At 36.3% G+C, this 25,507-nt stretch overlaps 1 protein-coding gene across 1 annotated transcript in view; it reads right to left on the bottom strand.

Annotated features, from left to right (window-relative positions):
• The window catches only part of LOC145980368 (serine protease inhibitor dipetalogastin-like), a 136,218-nt gene that overhangs the window by 11,952 nt on the left and 98,759 nt on the right, over positions 1-25,507 (bottom strand). The window contains exons 4-7 of the mRNA XM_083113429.1: positions 13,296-13,457; positions 11,979-12,122; positions 7,510-7,668; positions 113-271 (exon numbers count right to left, since the gene is read on the bottom strand). Coding sequence (XP_082969555.1) covers positions 113-271; positions 7,510-7,668; positions 11,979-12,122; positions 13,296-13,457 — 624 coding nt within the window. The remainder of the gene's footprint in view (positions 1-112; positions 272-7,509; positions 7,669-11,978; positions 12,123-13,295; positions 13,458-25,507) is intronic.

Below are 25,507 nucleotides of genomic sequence, written 5' to 3'. Positions count from 1 at the left end.
CTCAACCTGTTGTTATACACTTTACATTTTATATTTTAATAATATTTGCACAACTGTCCATTGTTATGTTATGAAAACATACTTTGAAGTTAGAAGTGAATTTTGTACTTACAAGCATGATGCTCTCTGTAGATGGCATTTGTTAGTGTATGTTTGTGCATCTGTTCCACATACAGGGTCATATTGATCAGGGCACTGCAATTTCTTACATTTGCTGATTTTAGGACGGCATTTTTCCAGGTCAACTTTTGACACTCTTCTCTTTGATTGGCTGTAATGATAATAAGCATAAAGCTGTCAAAATAATACAAGTAAACAGGGCAAATTAAAAAACACATTTAAAGTCTGTTTTAATGTTTGGGTTAAACTATTTTTACAATCACTTTTCAATTTTCACTTGCTTTACTTGGCATGCTTAGGATCAAACTCACTGAAATAACCTAAAAGAACAGTAGAAAGTGCATTAAAACTCCGTTTATAACAACAAAACACATTTATTATGGTGTATTTAAAGGGCATAGGCCTAAATCCACTATACAGTACAGTACAAAGTCTGCGGGAAACAGAATTTCATCAGTGGTTGACTGCCTTTTCATTGGGAAGTTCTCTTATTGACTTCTAGCCACATTTAAAACCTCACATTCTGCTTCTTTTTTTTTTTTTTTTTTGCCTGTCCAGATTAAGTGAAGTCCAGCTTATTGGGGTCTGGATTAACGAGGTTTTACTGTATGATGTTCTACAAATATCTGTTGCTTGAAATGTGAGTATAAAATGTTGAAAAATCGGTCTGATTGATTGGGTTTATTTTACTATGCTTTGTGCCACTTTTGGCTAATTGCGAAGATGGGGATGAGTGAGATGATGAATTTGATGAAATGACACTCACAAACACCCATGCCCAGGCTCGGATTTGAACCCGGGACCTCTGGCATTGTAGCACGATGTGCTAGCCATTCTGCCACAGAGGCTGGCGAAAAATCGGTCTGTTAGTTAAAGGTAATTACATAAAAGGTAAAGGTAAAGTGTTCCCCTGTGCTTAGCACCATGCCATGAAGGCGTATAGGGGGTGTGGGGGTAACGCCCCACACTTTCTTGATCCGGTCGTGAGTGGGGGTGATGTGATCAGCACCACGCCCCTGACTGCCTTTACCCCCCAGGTTTCCCCAGGTACCCATGTTATTCGACGCTGGGTGGGTGCCGGGGCCGCTTCCATCGTTAGAAAAGTTTCCGGATTTGAACCGGCCGGGGATCGAACCCGGGACCTTTAGCATGGTAGTCAGACGCGTTACCGACTGAGCCACCGCGGCCACCTTAATTACATAAAAGGATAACTAGATTTTGGAAATATTATAACTGATGGTAACCAGAATATATTTTGAATTCAACTGTTATTATTTAAAAATATCATGTCTTATATTTCCACTGTCTGCTTAATTGAAAGAAATGAAAGCAATTAATTGTTGCAGTAAGCACAGACATGAAAGTTCGTGTGATTTAACTCTTAAATTATCTTAACTACAATACTTTTCCTTCTTTCAGTTGGTGTAAATTCATATGTATTTAACATATTATTTATGGAGGTGTGGTCATTGATACACATTTTAAGGTGAAGCACAAATTTTGAATTGTATTTTGTTAATACTTGCTTAATTTTTCAATATTCACATTCGCCTACTTCACAAAATAGATTTTTTTTACACAAACTCATAAACTTACTACATTTCGTGTTTAAAATAAAGGCTGTGGCTGGCTTAAAAATATTGATATATAGTGGCTCACATTAATATTTGAACACAGCACACATTTCCAGTGGCGTCACATGTGGTTCACATAAGTGTGTTCACAATAATGTTTTTGTACTGAATGCAGATATACTCCTCTCCCTTGTAACTTCATCTCAATTGAAAAAGAGTGCCTCGGGTTCGATACCTGGTGGAGGTACATAGTGGTTCAGATTCCACTTTAAAACTGTAGGTCCAGTCCCGATTAGCCTTACTGTGAACAAAGTGAACTTAAAATACCAACTCAAACCAAACCAACTCAATTGAAAAAGTGAGAATAACAGTTCAATTTATTTTGAACAATTTTCCCCCAAATTCACGCTATATTTGAAGTAATGCAAGAAAGACCTAGGGGAAATTGTCCCTCTCCCCCTTAAAATCCACCAGGTTTAGCGAATTCTTGCTAAAGTTTGCAACTATGTAGCAGAGACATTTTCGAGTCCCCCTAGACATGCCTTGTATATGCTGCACTCTGGTGCCGAATGTAAGAAGTATTTCCGCTTGCATCAGTGTTTGCACAGCGAAGTGAACATCTCTATGCAACAAGCACAGCAATTGTGTTCAATGCCCTCCATGGAACACCGTAGGAGTCAGTGTTACCAACTATCTAGTGAAGTTATGAGACGTCAAATAAGTCTTGTCAGAGTAAATGGTGTGTATATACTCGTACACCAAACACAGTATTTTTTCGAATAAATATACGTATGTATGTGTGCATTTAATATGTATGTAGTTTATAACATATACATGAGTGTTCATGTGCTCATGTGAATATTATCAGGCAATGCACCTGCACATTTCACATTATCTTCATGATATTTAAAAGTTTGCAACATGTATAAATATAAAAGCTGATAAAATATAATGTACATGTCTATTAAGAGTTGCATTTTCTTTTTAATGGTATAATGACCAAATCATTTATTATTAAACATATGTGTGGGTGGGTGTCAAGAATGAGGCCATTTTAATATTTGGGCACACTGTGAGTACCTTCTGTTTCTCGCACATAGCTTCATATCCCTCTGTTAGAATGTAGGATAGGAACAACTCTTGTTACTTTCCAGCTATCAGAGCTGTCACAAGTTGCTACCCTGACACTATTACTTACAACATTTCGAACAACAGCATCTATTTGTATTTTTTTATGCAAAAGGGTGCTGACACAATAGATGCAATTAACAAAGAGGTGGGGAAGAAGAAGTACAGAGACAGCTTGATAGTTGGAGTGAGGAAATGAGAAGAGTGAGGTGCTAATAACAACAAGAAACAGAGCCAGAAATGTACCAAGAATAAAGGTGAACAGGGAAGAGTTGAGGGTAGTGGAGAGTTTCTAATATCTAGGAAACATAATTGAGAGAAGTGGAAGAATAGGTGAGGAGGTAAACAGAATAGGACAAATGGTGGACTATATCAAAGCATTCAGAGATTAATATGGAACCTATGAAATGCAACATAACACATACTATGTACCAATAATTACGTACGGAGCAGAGACTTGGACAATGACAGAGATGGACAAAAGAAAGATGTAAGCAGTGGAGATGATATTTTTAACGAGTATATTGGGGAAGACTAAAAGGGATAGAATAAGGAATGAAGGGATCCGATAGACAGTGGGTGTGGTGAAGCTTCAGGATGGGATAGATCAGGCACAGATGAGTTGGTTGGGACACATGAAGAGGATGGATACAGAAAGACTACCAGTAAGAGCTTAAGATGCACAAGGAGTGGAAAGAGCAGATAGTGGAGAATGTTAGGAGAAAATGGAGGCTTGACTTCTATGCCAACCCAGCCAGATGCAGGAAACGGTGAAGGAGGATGATGATGATGATGGTACTGACACAGGGAAACTGTGTTCCTCAAAATAGGTACAATAAAATTTATATTTTAATAATGATATGACATACCTCACAAAGGCTGACCGAGGAAAATAAGCGAACAAGATAAACGGCCCATAATAAAAAATATTAACAAACACCTCATACTGAGTGTTCTGAAACCATAAATGCAACTAGGAGACTAGACTGACACTTCTATACATCTGGAAACACTGAGCTGACTACCCAGAAAGACAGCTATCATGGGGAAGTGGACATAAAAAAATCGTACATCTTAGATGACTTCCTTCAAGCACAGTAGCATATTCTCCCATGTTATTTGCTTTGCATCTTGGAAACCAACTATTTTCATACATATAGAAATTGCTATAATATTTGAAGTTGTTCAAATATTATAGCAATTTCTATATGTATGAAAAAAGTTGGTTTTCAAGATGCAAATAAAATAAAGTCTATAAAGTAGTCTGAATTGTATTTATTATGTATTAATCAGATATAATAGAAACAAAACAGAAATGCAAGTGAAAAAACAGAAGTTCTGTTTTTTTCTGTTTTGTTTCTATTATATCTGATTAATACATAATAAATACAATTCAGATTACTTTATAGACAATTTTATGACAGAAATAATCTGTATTACCTATATCTTGTTCCTCAAAATAGGTACAATACAATTTATATTTTAATAATGATATGACATGGTATCTAAACCTGATTTGTAATTAATTCTCAGATATGCATATTATTTTCTCTTCAGCATGACATACGTATAACTCAGATTCAACTGTATATTCAAAATAATCTAACACAGTCATTTTTAGTGGTTTTTATTTTATTTTATCTGTGACGTTTCGTCCTGGTTTTCCAGAACATTTTCAAGCTACACCAAGATACACGTACAACACATACAAGCCATGTGAAGCATCACAGATAAAATAAAATAATAACCACTAAAAATAACTGTTAGATTATTTTGCATCTACAAAAAGTGGTTATGTGAACCTTTAAAAAGAACATAGATTAACTGTATATACAATAAATTAGAATTGTTGCAGTACACCAGATTAAATTTTCAGGCTACACCACTATTCAAGCAGCTCAAAATGAAGTCTACAATCTTTGTGGTAAAATCACAACCAATATTTCACCTTTTCCTGTATTCACTTTCTACATCAGCTTTTGCATAATTTACTTTGCATTTTTAATCATTTTTAAGTCAATTTTTCCCATGAATGTTTAATGAAGTCGAGATCAAGAGACTGGGATGCCATTATCAGAACCTTAGTATGGTTAAATAGCAGTCACTGCTTCATCAAATACAATTTGTTCTTGAAATCATGGTCTTAATAGGATTTGGTTGCAACATCCTCCTGTTGGACACTAGTTGTCTCAAACTTAATCTGCTGCCCCTTGAGTTGGTGACATGAGACTATTTAACATTGTAGGGCTTGCTGGGTTTAAATCACCAATATCTGAAATTAGACACTGTCATATGTTCACACATGCATATCCATTTTATATGTTTATAAGTTTACAAACCACCTACAGATAGATAATTCGTTGCTTTAGGCTCAAACTCTTAAAGCCAGAAAAGATGATAATATTAATTCACATAACAATTCAGAACAAACCAATAAAGCACAAGAACATTCTATTTTAATGTTTTGCAATTCACACCCATATCACGAAAGTTTAATTACGTAATTAGTCCTGTACTTTCACATATTGGCAAGAAGGGAAATGCAAAAACATAAAACTATTCTTGGATTCCCACGGTTACCATGTTCCTATTTATTCCTCACCTGCTTTTGTTTTCTGACTCCACCCGTAGTTAGGTGAAAATATTAAGGCGAGTACATTTACTTTCTCTGGTGAGTTGGAAATATGACGTCAACACTGGTAGATTATGATATACTTTCAATTTCTGGTAACGGCTTTACCCATCTAATTATAGTTGTCTGTGATATGATTCAAATAACAAACGTTTTAAAATAATCTCAATATATCAACAAATATCAAACAAAAACTCTGGTTCGTTGCATGGTATTATTCCTATTCCCCAAGTTTTCAGCACTATTTTGTTTTAACCCTTTGTGGATTGCATGCAAAAAATCGTCAAGTAAGGGTCTAAAACCCTAAGCTCCCAAATATTACGATTATTATTATTTTTCAAACAATTTAAATTCTATAAAGCTATGAAATGAGAAATATTGGGTGTGATTCTGAGCTCAACTTGAGGGAAGTCATCAAATAAAAGGAGTATGTTGCAAAGTATAAAAATGGTTTGTTTTTTCTGTGTGGATTATTTGCTATTTCTTCCTAATTTTACTCATGGATTCCAAATATTAAAGTAGTTGTTACAATTAGACCAACGTTTTTTACTTTTCTTTCTGACTTCTAATTGTATTTCTTTATAATTGTTATATGTTCAATAAAATATATCCATAATACCAAAGATAACATTGTGATTAGAATTTTTAATGGTTTTTTTACATTACAATGTACATTTATTTTACAATCTTCCTTATTCTCTTCTTTATATACATATTATTATAAGTGTACTCTGCATTTTTTTTCTGAGAATGTCAAATTTATCCCTATATAAGATGAAGTGGTTAGCACAGCTAACTACAATGTAAGAGGTCCCGGGTTCAAATCCCAGCTTGGCCGTATGTATTCTTTGCAAGTGCCCCTTCATTAATTTCATAATATCATAACTCATTCTCATCTTCACAATTAGCCAAAAGTGGCAGGAGAGGAAAGTAAAATAAACCAAATTAATTAATTATCCCTATATAAAACATAGATATCTCGTGAAAAATAGAAGCTCTGATTCAGTTTATAAAAATATTTCCTTTTCTAAAAATTGTTATTCTACCTCATAGCTATTCATATCAGTAATCAGGTTCCTGTTTCCAAATATATCAATTATTGATACTGATTTAGAGATGAAAAGTCCATAAAATAGAGACAAAAACAAGTCATAGTAGAACTCATGTCCAGCCTGCAGGGAACATTGCAGCATTTTCCAACTCCACCACTCAAGGAGTTGCTCCACTGAATTTGCAGCATGTGCACAATCAGATATCTCTCCAGTGAGTTGGTCATTTCCAACGAATCACTAGACAAAGGGGATTTTACAAAAGATACTGTAATACTCACTGTCCAGGTAAACTCATTCTGACAAAGGAGAATGACCTCGTAGTCAACAAGCATCACATTAATGTGCTTGTCAGAACTTTGCATTCTTGGCAAATCAGTATGGCAAACCATTGAACCACTTTGCCTACGGAAGTGCCTCAACACCACACTTTACAGCATTTCTTCCACATGCAACTTTAACTTTGATGAAATCAATCTGTGATTTTTGTTAGAGAATTGTTCTAGAGTGCACTACTCATTAAGGCTCCAGTTAGCACAGTGCTGCCACCACATGTCAGTCTTTGGAACTACAGCATGCTACATGTAGAGGCAGGAACAAAGTCATTATCTGATTTCATGATTCATCTTGCTTCCGGTGGCAAACAATGTATATATATATATATTTGTAATCACTATTTTGAAATCGTCCTGGTATCACAGCAAACATTAGCATAATCTTGAATGTTCTTCAGAAAGTTATATGTATATTCTATAACATCGATGTCTTGTAAACAAGGGGTCTTGGGATCAATGCCCGGTAGAGAGACATTGAACATAGTTCGGATCCCACTTTAAACTGGTGCCATGCAAATTATCCTGTCTGTGAATAAAGTGTACGTAAGAAGAAACTCCACACATATTCTGAAGGCTCTTTACATATTCAACAGAAGTGATGCATGAAATGGACCAGCAGGTTAATTTATTAGTTTATTTTACATAATTAACAAACAAAAATCACCACTTACCCACAATTCAACATTTTCATTTCACATTCATTTCGGTAAACATTTCCATCAGAACCACAAACCACTTGCAGAGATTCTCCTTCACAGCCCAGTGGACAACCATTTGCATTTCTCTCGTGAGATACGCAGAATGACATAGGTACTTCATACACATGTTTTCTGTAACGTGAAATAGACAAATCACATAGTGAACAAAGAAATAAACATGTATTATATATTTGAACAGTAATACAGGTAATACATACATGCTATGCAGTAAAGGTTATTTCAACCACTTAATAAGGAATTGTGTTTATTCAGGAACAAACTATATTCAATATATTTACAGAACAGGACACGATTTCTATACATAACGGAGCTCGTTAGTTCATCTTAAGAAATTACAATCGATTGTTTTGTTTTAAAGCTACCAGGAGAACAAGAAGTTAATTTTCCACTCTATTCCTGGAAAAATAATCAGATGTTTTCAAACCATAACTTATTGTAAATGTCTGACATTGAAAGGTGGTTATGTATTAAAAAGAGTGTGCTTTCTTAGTTACAGAATGCAACAAATGAGATAGATATTCAGAAAAATCTTCTATGGGAAAGTTTGTACTTCAACTACTGTTTCCTTGAGTGCAGTAATGTACTTTGATGGTAAAAAAGAATGTACACATGTGCTAATAGTTTTATTAGCAGAATCAGAGTATTGAAAATAGAAAATATATTAGAGAAATAGTATCTTATCATATCAGTGAGCCAAACAGGAATGTCAGAGTGGATGTTGTTTACAGGGGTGGCACCAGAGAATTTTGACCAGGTGGGCAGGAGTCAAATATTGATAAATTAGAGTGTACGATTTTCACGAAGATGAGGATGAATTGTGATAAGATGAAATAGATGAAAGGACAGTCACAAACACACATGGGTAGATCACAAAACAAGGTCCACAGAGGATTATAGCAGATGTGAGTAGGGACGCCAAAGCCTCGTTAGTCTGCAAAATACAGTCCAAGTGTAACGTGGAAGAAAGGTTGACATTTAGGTGGCAGATTAGGGTATATTGCTTAATTTATGGGACAATTATGAAAAATATGGAACAAATTCTTTACAAATGGAAGAGACACCAAAAGGCTACAAGAAGTAATTTGTATGTGTGAAACTAGCGCCGTCCCTTTGAGAGGAACATGACCTAACTCTTCATGGAGTGAAGCAACCTAGCAGCAAAACCATTTGAAGTGTAATTTTAGCATTTTAATTTCGGAGAGCACGTTATGAAAAAATTCTACATTTACAGTTGCTAAAGTTTCAACTGTCCACCTTTATTTGCTATTACTGATGTTCTTTCCAAAACAAAATAACTTGTTTTTTCATGCGATACAATGTCATATGCCCTATACATTAAACATTCAAGGATGATTACAGAAAGTATGATAAACCCTGACAATAGTGAAGAAATACTTTTTGGTTTTTGTCCATAATTCAAATGAATGATTTTGAATATACAATTTTAATAACACATGAGTTTTTAACTGAAAAGAGCAGTGCTCTTTGTTGAGGTTTAAGGAATGATTCTTTTACTTGGCTCATAGGAGTGTTCCAAATTGATACGTGTAGCCACCTACTTGAATCTTTGTATTTAATTAATGCTTGTTAGAAAAGTTTCTAAAGTACTTTTGTTCATCCTTGTATAAAAACGTGATTTTTCACACAAAATAAAACTAAAAATTGCAAAAATAAAGGAATACGTGCAAAATGAACATCGAAAAATCGATTTCATCACTTGCTTATTAATCGTGACCTGACTGATGCAGGAAAAAGAAATTCTCGATGCGGTTCAATAGAAATATACCTAGAGATTGAGAAAACAAACACGTTTAAGTAAGTTAGATAAAAATAATTAAATTTGATCACTGTAGCTACTGTGTGTGGTAATTCTTCTACTGTTCACACCTTACCTTCATACAAATGGAGTTTCTCTTCTTCATAACGATTTGAAATTCTTGGAAACAGTTTCAGTTACTAACAATTGCCACACGAGCGAAAAAAGTAACCCATTACCCAAAATGCTAGGTGAAAGAAGACTAGTCATGAATCTAAGTTCTTTTGCATATATGGAAGTAATGTGAATATATTTTTATTTGTTTGTTTGGTTTCTCTAGATATTCTTCCTGTATGTTTTGTACTCACACCTCGAAAAAAGTACACTTTGGCTGTAGATAGATATTGATTATAATTTATACTTGTAGTCACACAAGTGTTAACTCGATCACAAGTCTTATGCTTCAAGTTTTAAATATGAAATACGGGGTGATCCATTTGAGATGTCAGAAAAGTAAACCTTTTTCCACAAGAGGTTAATGTACGTATCTGTGAGCAGCTTGTTGTAATATAAGTACAAAGGATGTAAGTGTCAAATGAGTGGAGGTTTACTGACATGAGCTCCGTGGCAGCAGTAGCATGCCTGTAATACTCGAAATATTGCATACCATACGACATACTGTGTGCGCTGTTGAGCCGTGATCACCACCTTTGTTACTGTGCACATTTGCGCCGACATGTGGCTGAAGTCTGTAAACCTCTAGTCATTCGAAACTTACATTCTTTCTGCTTATATTACAACAAGCTGCTTGGAGATAACGTACATTAACCTCTTGTGTATAAAGGTTTACTTTTCTGACATCTCAAATGGATCACCCAGTATAATTAATTACAAATAATGTGTATTATCCCTCGCCTTATTTTGCTACGATTTTCTCTCTTATTCGGTAAACTAATGTAGCCTAAATCCAAAGGCAGCAAAACTTTGTACAGGATGATATTGTGAGCCTTTCTCATATTGACAATATTTGTAAGAAAAATATGCACGAATGGAGACAAGAATATATTTTTATTGAAGTATTCGTATTTTTCTAAATACTTATTAATACTTCTTGAATATTTTTGGGTGGGCAGAGGAATTTTTGGGTGGGCGCTCGCCCACCCACCTTTATACTTGTGGACAAAGTTCTGTATTTCCAATCATCTCTCTTTTGCTACACTATTCTTAGAAAACATAAAATAATGATTCTTAACATAAATAAAAGCATAAAACAAGGACAAACCTCCACTTTTCATTGTAGGTAAGGTACCTGAAACCAATATGGCCTATTTGCTGTTTCCAAGTATTTACATGGTTAATTTAACAGATGATGCTAGTATGTCATTTAGACTGTCAGAATGACTTGATTGAACCTGTTTGTTGGCTGTGCCTATAGTGTGGTAACTTGAGGACAAAGAAGCGAAATAGCTAGACCTCATGATTGTGTTCTATGTGATCTAATATTGTAAATGAAAGTTATTACTTACTGCATCTTCCAAGGAATAGGTGTTTACATCTCTAGTCCACTTTATGATAGCTCATAATTTGTACTTTACAACAATGTACTTAGTGTAGACTTAGTCTAATGTCCTGTTTATGACGAAGAAAAATAGAACACTATATGAGGTAGACTCAATATGGCTTATATAGGAACATATCATGATGGACATGGGCAAATGTGACTTTTGTTACTCTTATGTTCACATAGTGTGTGCGGGAGTCACTAAGGATGATGAAGGACCTTTCATTTGCCCAGACTGTGTTCTGTAATCCATGCTCTTCTGGTAACAAATTGTGACACGTATGTCACTCCTTGTTTATTGGTTTGTAAACAATGTTATTGCTTCATGTGTCATTATGTAAATAAGTGTATCACTACACTTATCTACTTATAGCTATTACAGTTTGTCAACAGTCTTGACCTTGGCTCCAGGGACTCTGTTCATTCAGCCGTTATTTGAAATGTATCCATTGTTGACTTGTTATTAGAGCTCACATATCAGAGCTACCATTGGCGGGAGTGTTTTCAGATACATAGTATATGATGTGGTATCAAAAATCTATTTCTAATTTTTTTTTGGAAGGAAAATAACAAAAGTAAGATTTTAAGATATGTATTTTTGTATGGTTTCATGACATACAAATGTAATGCCCTAGATTTAGAATTTCCTCCCTACTGCAATGTGTTGATTATGTTATGGTTTTTTGTTAAGTAAACCAGAATACTTCAAAAAGGACATTCTTGCTACAAAACCAGATAAATTTTGACAAATAATGGGTAAAAACGATAATATTCTATGGAATTCAATAGTGATTCCATGTGACCAATGACTGGAGTTTTGTGTTAAGAAAAATTAAAAACTCAATTCACATGTGAAAATTAGGCTCTATTCACAACTAGCAAATAAACAAATGAGGCAGTTAAAATTTGTGACATGCATTATATCTACTATTTGCAGAAGAAATTGAGCAACAATTTGGTTTGAAAAATGGTTGAAGGAAATTAAGAGATGAAGTTAGTTAACAACAGGTAATGTCAATATATGTGTTCAAGTTGTACATATTTTATTTCTCTTTAAATAACTTTGCAACAAAAATGAAATCAGAAATCATTTCTACTACTTACCCACAGTTCTTAGCTTTCATACGACAAGCATTGCTGTATATTTTACCATCCGAACCACAAGTGGGCTTGGATACTCTCCAACAAGAGTCTCTGCAATGTCGAGTTGTTTGGCAGTATTTCTTTGATGTTCTCACTACTCCCTGTCTACATAAGAAAAAAATAATTTACTAAAAAATCAAATATCTGTAACATGACAACTGAAGTACATACACCTTTTCTTTAACTATTGATAAAATTATTTTACTGTTTTCACAGAATGTAAACAAAACAATGTCATATATCACACTTTAGTATAATTAATGTTAATATAATTAAAATTATTTAGCTCAAACATACTTAATGGTGTAAAATTTACAAACTAATTTATCCCATATGTCACGAGAATGGGATTTTTATTTCATGCAGAAACAAGTACAGAAATATGACAAATTAGCAACTTGGGAGTAAAACTTGATAACCCACACTCCATTCAAAATTTATTTAACATTTGATTCAGTTTTTGTACTATAGTGAATGAAGTTCCTTCAGTAGCCGGTGATGGTCAGAAACACATGGAAACATTTGGGTAACCCATAAGCCACAATGTAATGGACGAACTTTCACCTGTGTTTTTCTTGATTTCATACTTTTGTGGGGTATCAAGTTTTACTTCCGAGCTGCTCAAATATTCTAGAAACTGTACCATGCATGTATTTATGCCTCTCACTACAGAAACTGCCAAAGCTTGTTAACATTTTTTTTCTAGTTAAATAAAAATAGAAAATTACTTCTTTGAAAGAAATGCACTCAATTTCAATTCCATAACATTCAGAAGAATTGGTTAGTCATCTGAACCTAATTTTGATGGAAAACTGATCCACAATATGTCAGATATTTGCTAATTAGTGTGTTAAGAATTGCCTACTATTAACCATAAAGGTAATCAGGATATGATATTTACATTAAGAATTAAAATGTATCAAAGCTGCAGAATATAGTAAAAACTTTGCTTTGAATGTAAATTAGAAAATTTATTTTAATACTGATAAGCATCAAATTTGTTATCTATTATCACATACATACATGTCATGAAGTCTTCTGAATCCACTTATTCATCATTACTGTTAATCACCAATTTGAATAAGTGATAAATATCCATAAAATCAAACTAAATATATCAAGCATGGGCATCAGAAGGAACTCCCCTCCTCTCCCTCCAGTGATCTGGGAAAACCTATTACGTACATATAATATCTCCTTTGCCCAATAACTAAAATGTAAGGATGGTTTTGACAAAGGAATTTCATTTTATATCATTCTAATTTAAACAATACTTACCCACAGGTGAGGAGTTTCATTAAACAGGTATTTTTATACACATTTCCATCAGATCCACAAATTGGTCCATCATTTGGAGCAAAGTCACAGGAAACTGGACAGTTTTCTCGGTGAGCAGAAATGTTGTTACATGATCCCAGATGAGACATTTCAATACCCACTCTGTAAGAAATTAATATAGTGCATTAGTTAAACGAATGTCAATCTAAGTAAGACAAAGTTAAAAGAAGAAACTTACATGAACAAATGTCTGAAATAGCTGATCCACAACTATAGTAATACATGTGCTAGCATCTAGATTGTTTAAATAATATACTCCTGAGCTTAATAACATAGAATTTTACATGAATGAAGGTTTTGAGTCCCTGTAATCAAGAAGTCGTGCATTTGCCTATTCGCACAAAGCACATGCACTCCCAAATAAATAGTGATATAAATTTTATTATATTTATTCATTCAAAATACTGTTTCCAAAGCACTTCATTTTTCATTTGTTGTCATGTTTAACCAGAGTTCCTGCCTACAGTAAATGTGATGACTGAGGCTCTCACATTTCGATTTAAGAATGTTAGGTTCTGGTTTTCTCAGTAAGCAAGGAGAGAAAGCCATATCAATGAGTGCATTCTTCACACAGAAAGTTTGTAAGCAAGGACCAGAAGGCAAGATTGCTCCATGACATAGTGTTGAAACCTCGTTCTATTCAAGAACTTACACAAGGTGAGAGCAACCCACATACATCATTCAAATTAAATGAATTTTTCTTAAGAAAGGGGAAATTTCAATGGTACGTCCCCCAACATATCATCTTGTTCTGAACAAAGCTGGGAGAGAAAGACAATAAAGACAAACAGGGTTGGAAATTCGATATGTGCCTTGGTGAAAGGAAAAATAGCAATAGTATTTACATACTAAAATATCCTTAAAACTGGAAATGGAGGGAAATTCGGAGAAAAGCTTTGCGTCTGTGGTTAAACTATTACTTATCAGATCAATGGCCATAGAAACATGCGCAGTCCTTATACACTTCACAAGTAAATCTCATGATAGTGAAACTAGGCAGCCTCCCTGCTTCAAATTCCAGCATAAAATATTATTATTATTTTATTTTTAAATTGTTATTCTTATTTTAATGATGCAATGCCAGTGTACTTAATAATATGTATTCTGTAGTGATGTAATACCAACATATCCACAACCAGAAAATCTGCATAAACATCCATCAAACTGAATTAGGCTAAGCATGTTAAGCTACAAGCATCCGCCCTTGTCTCAAGTACTCATCCCTGAAGTAACAACTTCCGCTTCAAACGTTGGTTCCACATTCGTTTCCAGCGAAAGCACTTCATTTGCATGTTTTTATTTAGCCTTTCTCTCAGACTTTTCTAGCGCATATCTGAGCATTAAGTGACATTATTCATTACTCATCCTCTTCCAGTGATTATAAATCCAGGTGTCAAATCTAAACTTGACAGAATGAAACTAGTCGATTCTGCATTCTCTAGTTGGCTTCAAAACAAAAACACTTCAAAGTACTCGTTTTTCAACATAAAACTGTTTACCTTCTGGAACGAAAGTTGTTCTATAAAACATTCGTTCTGTATAACCTGAAATAAAACTCAAGGCAACTATAGCGATGCTAAAATTGCAATAAAGAAATGGGCGAAGCAGATCGTAAAACAAAATTGCCAAGAAAGGATGCATGTGGCACTATCTAGAACGTGTTTACATTACATGTCAGCCCCGCCTCCCCAAAACAGAGACATTCTGGACATTATAGCCACAGGGGAGAACCTGATCTGCTAACACCAATAAACACTCTCCACTTGTCGGCGGTGCCATTAAATCCACTACCTGACCTACTGACATAGACATTGATTTTCACTGCAAGTGAGAAAAAAAACAAAGTGAAAAGGGAAATTGTAACTACACGCTTTAACAAGTATCATGACAGGAAAGAATTTACACGGAAAGCTGCAGATGTACTTGAATTTACAATCTTCTCAAGTGGACTGCCATGATCAATTTCCAAAGCTTGTTTTCAAACGTGGTTCTGTAAATAACTATTAATAATAACACTGAATTAATAATCTCTTTCAGTGGCATGTACGGTGCGTTCGTATTGGCTCTGGGCCGAGATAGCGCGTGAACAACTCTTGTGTGTTAGACAGGTTACTTTGGTGCCCTATTTCACATATCAATTAGTCATGCTGGACAGGAAACTTTTTGTGTTACTTTTTACTAGTAATTTTCACGTTCAATGCACGTAAATATTCGTTATTATGCTTATCAAGCTGTATATAAACTAATCCCTTCTTCTGAATATTTCCCTCTGTTAAGTTAAACTCATTACTAGGTGCACATAGCACCGTTCCATGAAGGCACATTTAGGGGACGCATTCTCGATCTCGGGCATTTTGGAGGTGATGTGATCAGCAGCACGCTCCGGCCGCCTCTACCCATTAATTTGAAGTTAGGTGAGTCCCAGAACAGCTTTTTTTAAGTCTCCGACCTTGGATCACCAGAATCGAACCCGGGTCTCCTGCATGGCAGTCAGACGCCGTACCGACTAGACCACCTGTGACCTATCTATCACCCCTCCACCTTGGTCACCAGGAGCCGCCACTGGATTTAACATGTTCCAGTTAAAACATACACACACACCATGGTGAACATCGTGAATTACAAAAGGTTTTTCTTTCTTAACCTTACCCTGAAGCTGAGTTTGCCTTATGCTTTCACATACCGGTTGTCTACAGGGAGAACTAGGATCAAATATAGTAGTAGCGTTGACTAGAGACAGCAAAGGATAAGCGGTGTGAGCCAATAACAAACAAGGACATCTTTCTTATTGCAGAATCAAGTTCTACGCAATAAAATATGAAACTTTCAATTTCAAGATTCAAACCTTGGAAAGTCTCCTTAGTTCGAATCTGTTTTGTTCGTTCCCTCATCTAGTAATCGTTCATCGCAATGGAATTTACCTGAAATTATGGTTTTAGACAACAAAATCATGAGAATATTCTCTCATCTAATGATGATGCGTCCCCGATGGCGCAGTGGTAGCGTCGTCGTCTTGTAATCAAAGGGTCCCGGGTTCGATAGCCGGTGGAGGCACATACACTTTAAACTGTAGGTCCAGTCTCGATTAGCCTTACTGTGCATAAAGTGGACTTAAAACATCAAATCATTCATTCTCTCGTCTAATAGAACCAGTTTTTCCTGCGGAAATCAGAAGACTGACGGTGGTAAAATAATGATATAATTGCTGTTATTCTTATATTAAACATACCACATTTAAGATAAGTAACAACTTCATTAATCATGCCATACTATAATTTGTACTGTTACGCTTAATTGAAACGATAAGAAGTTGAAACCTTGTAGTTCTTGTTTGGGCAGTTAGGTTAGACTTAACCTTTAGAAAAACAACAATACGGGCGCGATATCTATCTAATTTACTGAAATTAGGATTGAACATAAGAACACCTTCACAAATAAGTCTCGGTATGTCATATAAGGGTGGATGGAAGAGCAACTGACCTGCATGTGCCCTGACAACAACAAGAGCTTTCCCTAACTGTTCATTAGAGGCGAAAGCGCCAAAGAGCAGACGCATTTCCTCTGTTAAAGATGCGTAACAAGTCACGAGTGTGGTCTATAAATCGATCAGAACACGATAAGAAAAACTTGCCTCTTGCATTGAATGTTCCACAGGATATACATGGCAGAATGATTAATGGGCCGAATATTGTGTTCTCCATTTTGTAAATCTCACTTGTGTTTTCCCAGCGACAAGGCTTTGCTGATTGACGCGACACGATTTCCATCAAAGCTGCCGTTTTTCTTCCGCGATGGACGATTTCAAGTCCCTCGATGATGTCCATTCACAAACTGGATACGAAACCGAACATTTTCAAATATCGAATCCCAATGCCTATGGATGAAAAAGTTCAGTGATTGAGAATTCCATAGAAAAAGGAAAAATTGGAAATGTGCCAGAAAGGTTATTTAATAATTTATTATCACTGTATAATAGATCCTGTGGTCAACAGTGGGGGATCCAGAAGCTTCAATTGGAAGGGGCGAATTTCAGTCGGGAACCTCATCCCAGCGAGAATGAATTCTAACCAACACTTGCACTGTTTCGTATAAATGGCATATAGTACTGTAAAAAGGAATTACGTTCTAGAGATAAGCGGTTTTATTTTTTTAAAATAGGGGTCGAAGGCTGGAATTGATTGTTGTTATTGCATGTCGTTATTAACACAATTCTTCCCCGGGCAGTCACTCAGGTTGCCTGGTCCTTAAGTCGCCCCTGTCACTGTAAAGTGAACTGTCCGATATGAGGAGTAAGCTAAATAAATAAATAAATAAATAAAATTCTCTGCAGGGGTCTCGAGTTCGATCCCCTTTTTCGGCTTCAGATCCAAATTTAAACTGCAGGTCCAGTTCCAATTAGCCTATCATGAGCAAAAAGTGGACTCATATCACTTTAAAAAAATATATTCTTGAGACTATTAAACTTCGTGATAGAAGACATAGCATTTCAGTCTTGCAAAATATTAGGCATGGTAAGATATATTCGAAAACCTGGAAGTTGGGAGGGGTGATCTCTATATATATAACGTCTTTGTGTTTATTGTTCACCGAAGATTTCAAGCATTAGGGCCAATTTAGTCTTAATCCGGCCCTGGGTCCAGTTCATTGTGGTTTGAGGACAATCAGGTGGATGTGCTTAGCTGGCCCGCTCAAAGCCCCGACTGGCACCCAGAACATCTTTGGGATGAACTGGAGCGTCGGTTGCCAGGCGACCGAAAACCACATATGAACTATTCACGAGGCTACAGGACGAATTGAAAAAAAATCCACCAGCAATATAGCAGAACTTAGTGGAAAGCCTGCCACGAAAAGTAAATGATGTAATAATAGCGAAGGGAGGTCCGACATCTTATTGGCCATTGAGTGTCCGGTGACTTTTGGCTACATAGTGCATATTAAAATAATGCTGCATGCTTATATGGAAATTAAATTAAGAGTAAATACCAAAGAAACAGTTGAATTCAGAAAATAAAAACAGACCAAATAATAAGTTAATAAGTAGTCGACAAGGGTGAGGGAAGAGGAGGAGGACTGGATGCAGTGGGTGTTGAAAATTGCAAGACAGAATAGAGTCGACGGAAAAACAATGAGGACAAATTTGTAGAATAGACATGACTTTCGTTCCACTACACAATTCTTAGTGTGCGCAGTAATCCTTCTTCTCTATAATGTAGATCTTTGTACAGCTGTAAAAATATTTTTATTTCGTATGAGTATATGATCTAAACACCTGATTTCACTTGATGCTAAACTTGGTTTTCCGTTTTAGACCCAAGTCAATTTACTACATTTATTAAATTACATTTATACGACATTTCTAATAAATTGAATGAAATTTGAACTACATTTAAGTTGTACAGAAATAAATTAATTTATTTGGTTTAGTTTACTTCGCTTTTCTGCCACTTTGGTTAATCGCGGAGATGAGGATGAGTGATGATATGAAGGGACACTCACAAAGAACACCCATGCTCATGCCTGGATTCGAACCCAGGACCTCTGGCGTCGTGAACGAAAATCAAGTTAAGTAAGGTTTATAATAATGTATTCCCCATTCTCTCAGTCAATAAATAGCCTATATCTCTATATCAAACGATAGGTTATCAAACGAATTACGATATTGATAATTCTTAATTTCCAGCTTGTATTGCGTGTATATAACTCAAAATGTAAAGTATCGGAAGTAAACACATGGGGACGAAGTAATAACTGAAAAGTGTGCAAATGTAAGAAATAATGGTAATACTGTATAGTATATAAACGGGCCGGCCCCTGTGGCGGAGTGATTAGCACATCGTGCTACGACGCCAGGGGTCCCGGGTTCGAATCCTGTCCGGGGCATGGATGTTTGTGAGTGTCCATTCATCAATTTCATCATATCATCACTCATCCCCATCTTCGCAAATTAGCCAAAAGTGGCACAAAAAGCGAAGTAAAATAAAGCAAATCAAATCAAACGGCCCCAGTTATTTCCATTGCAGAAGTTTCTATGCACGTTGGACGGGCATCATAAATTTAACTCTGATATTGCGTTACAAATATGCTGTTGAATGAGTTCACACATTCTGACGGAAAACAGCTGCCTTTGTGGCATGCCACTTTTCTTCTGCGTGGCATCCCGCCGGAAATTCGAGTGGAAAACATGTCCTGACAGCAGGTCTTTAGCCTGGACATTTTTCACACGCAGTAATCTTCTACAATAAATAACTCCGAGTAACTACAAATTGATGCACCCTAATCTTCCCCAATTATCTCTGCTGGATCTAAGCCCATCTTCACTTGTCTCATCACTTGTGCAAGAGCTTTCTATGAACAAAAGAAATACTCATTACTTCTTTAATGCCTTCTTCAAGATAATCGTTCATGTATTTCAGAACAACTTCATATTGACAATGAAAGAACAACGAAGAAAAACGTAAACTACTTAACAACAGAGAAACCAAGCAATTATGTGCATGACCATAACGTGAATTAGTAGGATATTAGGTATTTTGAAAATGTTCTTTCTAGTTTTTATAAAAACCAGAATCATTGAAGTGCGTCGAATTTGTATATTCTATATTCGAGAAACTAGGACAAATTCAATATGTTGCAAATGAATGGAATAATTTCGCCTACTATTCCATTTAAAATGTTTACGTGGTAGAATTAAACAAAAATTGTCTGTTACTGAATGTAATTGAAGATCACAGGAAAAGAATGTGCTTTGTCCATTTTTAACAAAATTGAGAGAAAGGTGCTATCAAATAGCTCTGTGAAGGGTCTTTTCAACTAGGAATTGTACACGAATAGAACATGCTTTTTCCATCCATTGCAAAGAGGTTTTGGTTGGGTATACATTGAGAGAACATGCTCATAGCAAGCAAATAAGGTGCTCTCCTGTAAAATCAAGAAAACGGACAAATCACGTTCTTTCCCTGTGGTCTTCAATTTGAGTAAAGACATGCCCAAAACTTTACATTGAAGATAGGCAACTATAGTTTTTCAGTTTGATTTTCTAGTGCGTTTGCAGCTCACGGAAAATATGAGTTACCAACAATAGTAGGGATGGGATAAATGAACCGGTACTCTTGGTATTGGTCTACATATGGGTATCAGTTTACAGTTGGAATTGTCGATGATTTTACAGATCCAACATATTTATAAATAGCTTCTAATTTAGTGTAATATTATTGTTTATTATTTTCATGGATATATACGTATAATTCATATGTCCCGGCAGTGGCGGCAATTTTTGTTCCAAAAATGAGGGGAGGAAATTTTACTTTCCCTTGGTAGATAAGGTTTGGCATAGTGCGGAGGCAAAAGTGGCAAAGAGTGAGGGGAACTCCCCCCCCCCCGATCGCCACCGCTGTGCCCCGGTTTTGTAAAGTGAATATCTAAACACAGAAATTTCTTTTCGAAATAGAAAACAATTTCAGTTACCTGGTTACAAATATAAATTCACAATTCTCGGGTTACCAGCCACGCAGTGGCGTACGCAAGGGGGGGTTACCGGGTTTAAAACCCCCCTTAAGCTTTTGAAATATTATGGAAAATGCTGTAGAAAAAAAATGTAAAATGGCTAATTTATCACAGTCAAAGATCTGCGACAGTAATAATAATAATAATTGAATTTTAATTCCCATGCAGCATGAAGAAAAACACAACATCCCAAACACAATCTAAGCGGCCGCAAAGTTCAATTTTGCAATTTTTTTTTTTGCAAAAAGTCGCGCAGTTACTCTCGCGAGAATTGTGAAAATTCCTTGCTTCGTCGCAGTGTGGCGACCTTATTGCAAACGTTCTTCCCGGTACTGATTTCACATCCCCTTGTGAACTCTCAAGTGATGCTATGTCTACATCCACATCATAAAATAATGTTGAAGAAGTGCTTTGTGAATCACCTAGAAGTGATAAATGTGTTGGAATGTCTATAAACTTACTTTTCAACGAAAACATAGACTCAGTGGAATTTAGCAACATGTATTCTCGCGCTTCATCATCATCCTGGGCTAGTTCCATAGGTAAAGGTAATGCAAATTCCCCCGTGCATATAGCACCGTGCCATGAAGGCACACGTAGTGGTGTGGTGGGCCCCAAAGATTCTCGATCTCTAACTATTTTGCAGTTGATGTGATCAGCACCATGCTCCGGCAGCCTTCATCCCCCAGGGTTGCTCTCAGGTACCCATTGCTATGAGGCTGGGTGCGGAGACAAGGCTGGATAAATTCCAACCAATTCCGGGAATCGAATCCGGATATCCCAGGAAGTTGTCAGACTAGACCAGTGCGGCTCCTTAAATGAGTTTCATATTTCGATTATTTCAATAAATTTAATATATTTCCTTGTTTTTATGGATTTTCTTCACACTTAAAATGTCTCACTTATCATATACAAATAACCGTTGACTAGACAATTATTTTGTAACAAAGAAACAAAAGAAATGTAATTTTGTTCTATTTCTTTCATAAATAGCAGCTGCATTAGTAGTAATTATTAGTAGTAATTAAACTAATTAATTATAAGAATTATCAATTAATTTATTATTATTATTAATTAATTAATTAAAGTATAATAAAAGAATGGTAATGTGAATTTGTAGAAAGTTTTCGAAATAACACCCCCCTTGATGAAATCCTGCGTACGCTACTGCCAGCTAGATTAAGTCCATGTTGGCTTCCTCAATGGAGGGTCCAGTCATGTTCTTTAAGGAACATTTCTAGATTGTCCGGGAAAAGGCACATACATCACAAACTGAGACTTTATATTGCTTTCATCTAAGTCACATTGAATCATTTAAAATATATAATAATCATAATTTTAATTTAGCCATGTATAAAGATTCTAAACGTGTATATATCATGTCTGCAATGTTTCTTTCTAAAAGAACACACACAAATAACTGCTGTAAAATTACATTTTACATCTTTTTTAACATTTTTAAAGTGCTTTTTCCCCGAACAGTTTAGGTTTGCAATTTGATATCGAATCGTTGAATTTTATATACAGTAGGTTCTTCATAAGTATCAGTATAAATTCTTATCCCTCCACCTTTAACAAAAAATAATGATAAATATCTGAAATTATCAAATTTCCAAGACGTCTAAGTTAGCGCAAGGGTGAAATGCTCCTTTCATTGAATCCCTAAGCCACTTGTTTGATTCTCATGCCCCAAGAAACTTGAATCCGCAGACTTTGACAGTTTGCCTTATCAACTCTTTCGCAAAAGCGGCAAGGAAACCATATTTCATTTTTACACCCTTTGGAGCAACAAGCCTATACGGCGTACGGTTTTAGAAGCGATATCAGGCGGGGCCACGCAGGCGTGTCCGTGGCGACCAGCCAATGGCGGGAGTGCAACGTTGTAGTTAAGAAACTGCGGCGCGCAAGTTAAACGCCGCGTTTTGCATTTTTCTTGCGGGCATAACTCGCCATTTTAAGGTTCATCATAAGATGGAAGGGATTAGACATTTTGAACCTGACTATCCAAATCCCATATATGTCCGTCGCCTACAGCCGGAGTTATCGTTTCTTGAAGAAACACTGCTTAACAGCATGGCAAAACACACACGGACAATTAGCCTTTCATTTTCGTTCCGTTGGTTTTTTCCTTGACACCGTGTAGACACAGCTGAATTGTTGTGTCTTGGGAAAACAATGGGTGTTAAATTCGTCTCAATTTTCACAATGATCCTTCATTGTTGTGGACGTTCTCCACTGAGTCAGTTTGAGTTCTTATATGCTGTAGTGATACGATATTATAATCCTGTGTAGAAATATTCACTTACATATATTGTGTATGCATTAAATATAAAAAAATAGTTGAATATTGGACACAGCGAATTCTATGTCTTTCCCTTCTGCTAGCAGCTAGTTTGGCAACAGCACAATAGCGCTGGCTGCGTATTGGCTGAACTCGTGTTCCTTCTAAAAGTGTACACAGTTTTTTTTATAGTCTTGTGAAAACGTAGGCATGGTGTGGGTGATTGGACGTGACTTGCCCAGAGCCTGTAAATCATGTCTGGCCACCATTGTTCCGCTGTCACGGCACACCGCCGCACCTCAACATGATCGAAAGTTCTGCAGAGCCCAGCAGACAAGCGCCATTATGATAATCAAGGTAACTGTCATATCTGCTGATTACTTTGTCTTAAAGGTCCCTAACGTACGGTGTCTTGTAGGTTACATAACTGGATATCTTGGGTTGGCTTCCACAAGCATTGGATTAGTTTACAATGCAACTTCATTTACTCTATGTTCTTAGCTTTCAAGATGCAAGTATTCGTACATTCCTCAGTGGAAGCTGTTCTATATTTTACCTTTATTGTTGTTGCTGTTATTATACAAATAATAAAATTGAAAATACTTTGTCGTTGGTGCCAAGTTCAGGCTTGAGCCCACTGTTTAAATAGAAACTGGATTCACCTTACGTCCCTTCCATAAGCATCTAACATTTTGTTGTTGCACAGACATCAGAGACCATTGCTGAGCAGTGGCGGTGATTAGGGTGCGAGGGGGATGACAGACAGGTGCACATAGCCTCAGACATTTTTTACTGTAAACATCAATCAATCATGGAAGAACTTAGTGATCCATTATCTGAAGAACAACACCCCGCGGATGACTCTCAGTTGAGACATAAGCAATTGAAGCATTCAATCTCCGTCAGCTCTTGTGTACATTCTTTCCATTATTTCATCTTCTGAGAAAAACAGTCCGAGCAGAAAAAGTACATGACGATTTGGACTCTCTATTGTGGGAACGTAAACAAAATTGTCCAAGTTATGTGCACTACACAGACCATTACCTCTCATTTATGTATCCCTAGCTTGCGCTGAAGCAACAGGTACTTGCGTTCAAAATATGGGTCACAGCAGTCGACTGAGCATATAGTATACTGAGAAAGAAGCTGCTTTTTATGCGTCGCATTTTTCATCGTTTTCACGGAAGAACGAGCACTGAAGTGGCAAAAAATGCTGTCCATAGGTTACACTATGTTTCTCGGAAGCAGCAGCAACGAAGCGTTTTTTTGTTCCTATTGACACCCACAGAGGTACGTGGGGCATTTGGCTGTAATCTGTTGCTTCTTTCTTCACCATAAGTAAAGACGTTTGTGCTTAAAAGCTCCTGCGTCCAAATCACTAGTCTCTGGCTTCGAGATGGCGCAGTGGTAGCGTCGTCACCTTGTAATGAAGGGGTCCCGGGTTCGATACCTGGTGGAGGAACATGGCACGGTGGTTCGGATCCCACTTTAAATTGTAGGTCAAGCCTTTTTGTGCATAAAGTGGACTTAAAACAACAATTCAATCAATCAATCAATGTGGCTTCCAGTAACCGAGGATTCATGGAAAACTTCAATCAGAATGACCAGCCAAGGGATTTTAACTTAAGGCAGAATCACACGGAACTAGTTGACCAGTTAGTTGGCGCTGAACTAGCTATCTGACCGGAAGTGATGGCTGCCTGTTTGACTGGTTTTGAAGAATAGGGCATGTTCTAATTGCAACTGGCTTTCCTCTACCGGATTCTGAAGAACAGCCAATCAGAGCGAAGTTTGCCCATATGAAGAAGATAATCTGTGACTTTGCCCAAGGAAAGTTTTTGTCTGTGGTTTCCGAGGGTTGGTTTGTTTTGTTCTCTTCTCGAGAAAAAAAATATTAACAGAAATGATTCGCATTCGTGTTGAGTGCAAAGCGATTAGATTTATACGTGACAAATAGCTATGGTTAGCCAGTAATGAAAATCCTTATTGTTACAAGTGTATTGAATGTTTGATATATTTAGTTGAACATTTTTTTATGAGTAAATCTTGCGAATCTCGTGTATTAATATGCATTCCCGAGTTCGTTAAAAAGCTTGTTCAGTACACATTGATTACTATATTTTCTTTTCAGCCAATTTCTAGTGCATATTTAATACAGCACTAATTCTTCTACAACGTTCTTCATCTCGTCCATCTTTTTGCTTTGCGCAATGTCTTATGGGAACAGAAGTATACCGACAAGAACGGTAAGAAGTATCGTGTAAGGTGAAAACTAGCAGATGGGTAGCCAGTCCAGCGCCAACTAGGATATTGTACGAGGAAATACTCCCTTCCGTTTGTTGTGTGACTTTGAGACCATCCCCCGTAT

Source organism: Lepisma saccharinum, chromosome 27, assembly GCF_977018435.1.
Source record: "Lepisma saccharinum chromosome 27, izLepSacc3.1, whole genome shotgun sequence".
NCBI lineage: Eukaryota > Metazoa > Arthropoda > Insecta > Zygentoma > Lepismatidae > Lepisma > Lepisma saccharinum.
The sequence above is the reverse complement of the archived record's forward strand: the minus strand, read 5'-3'. Positions and strand labels throughout refer to the sequence as shown.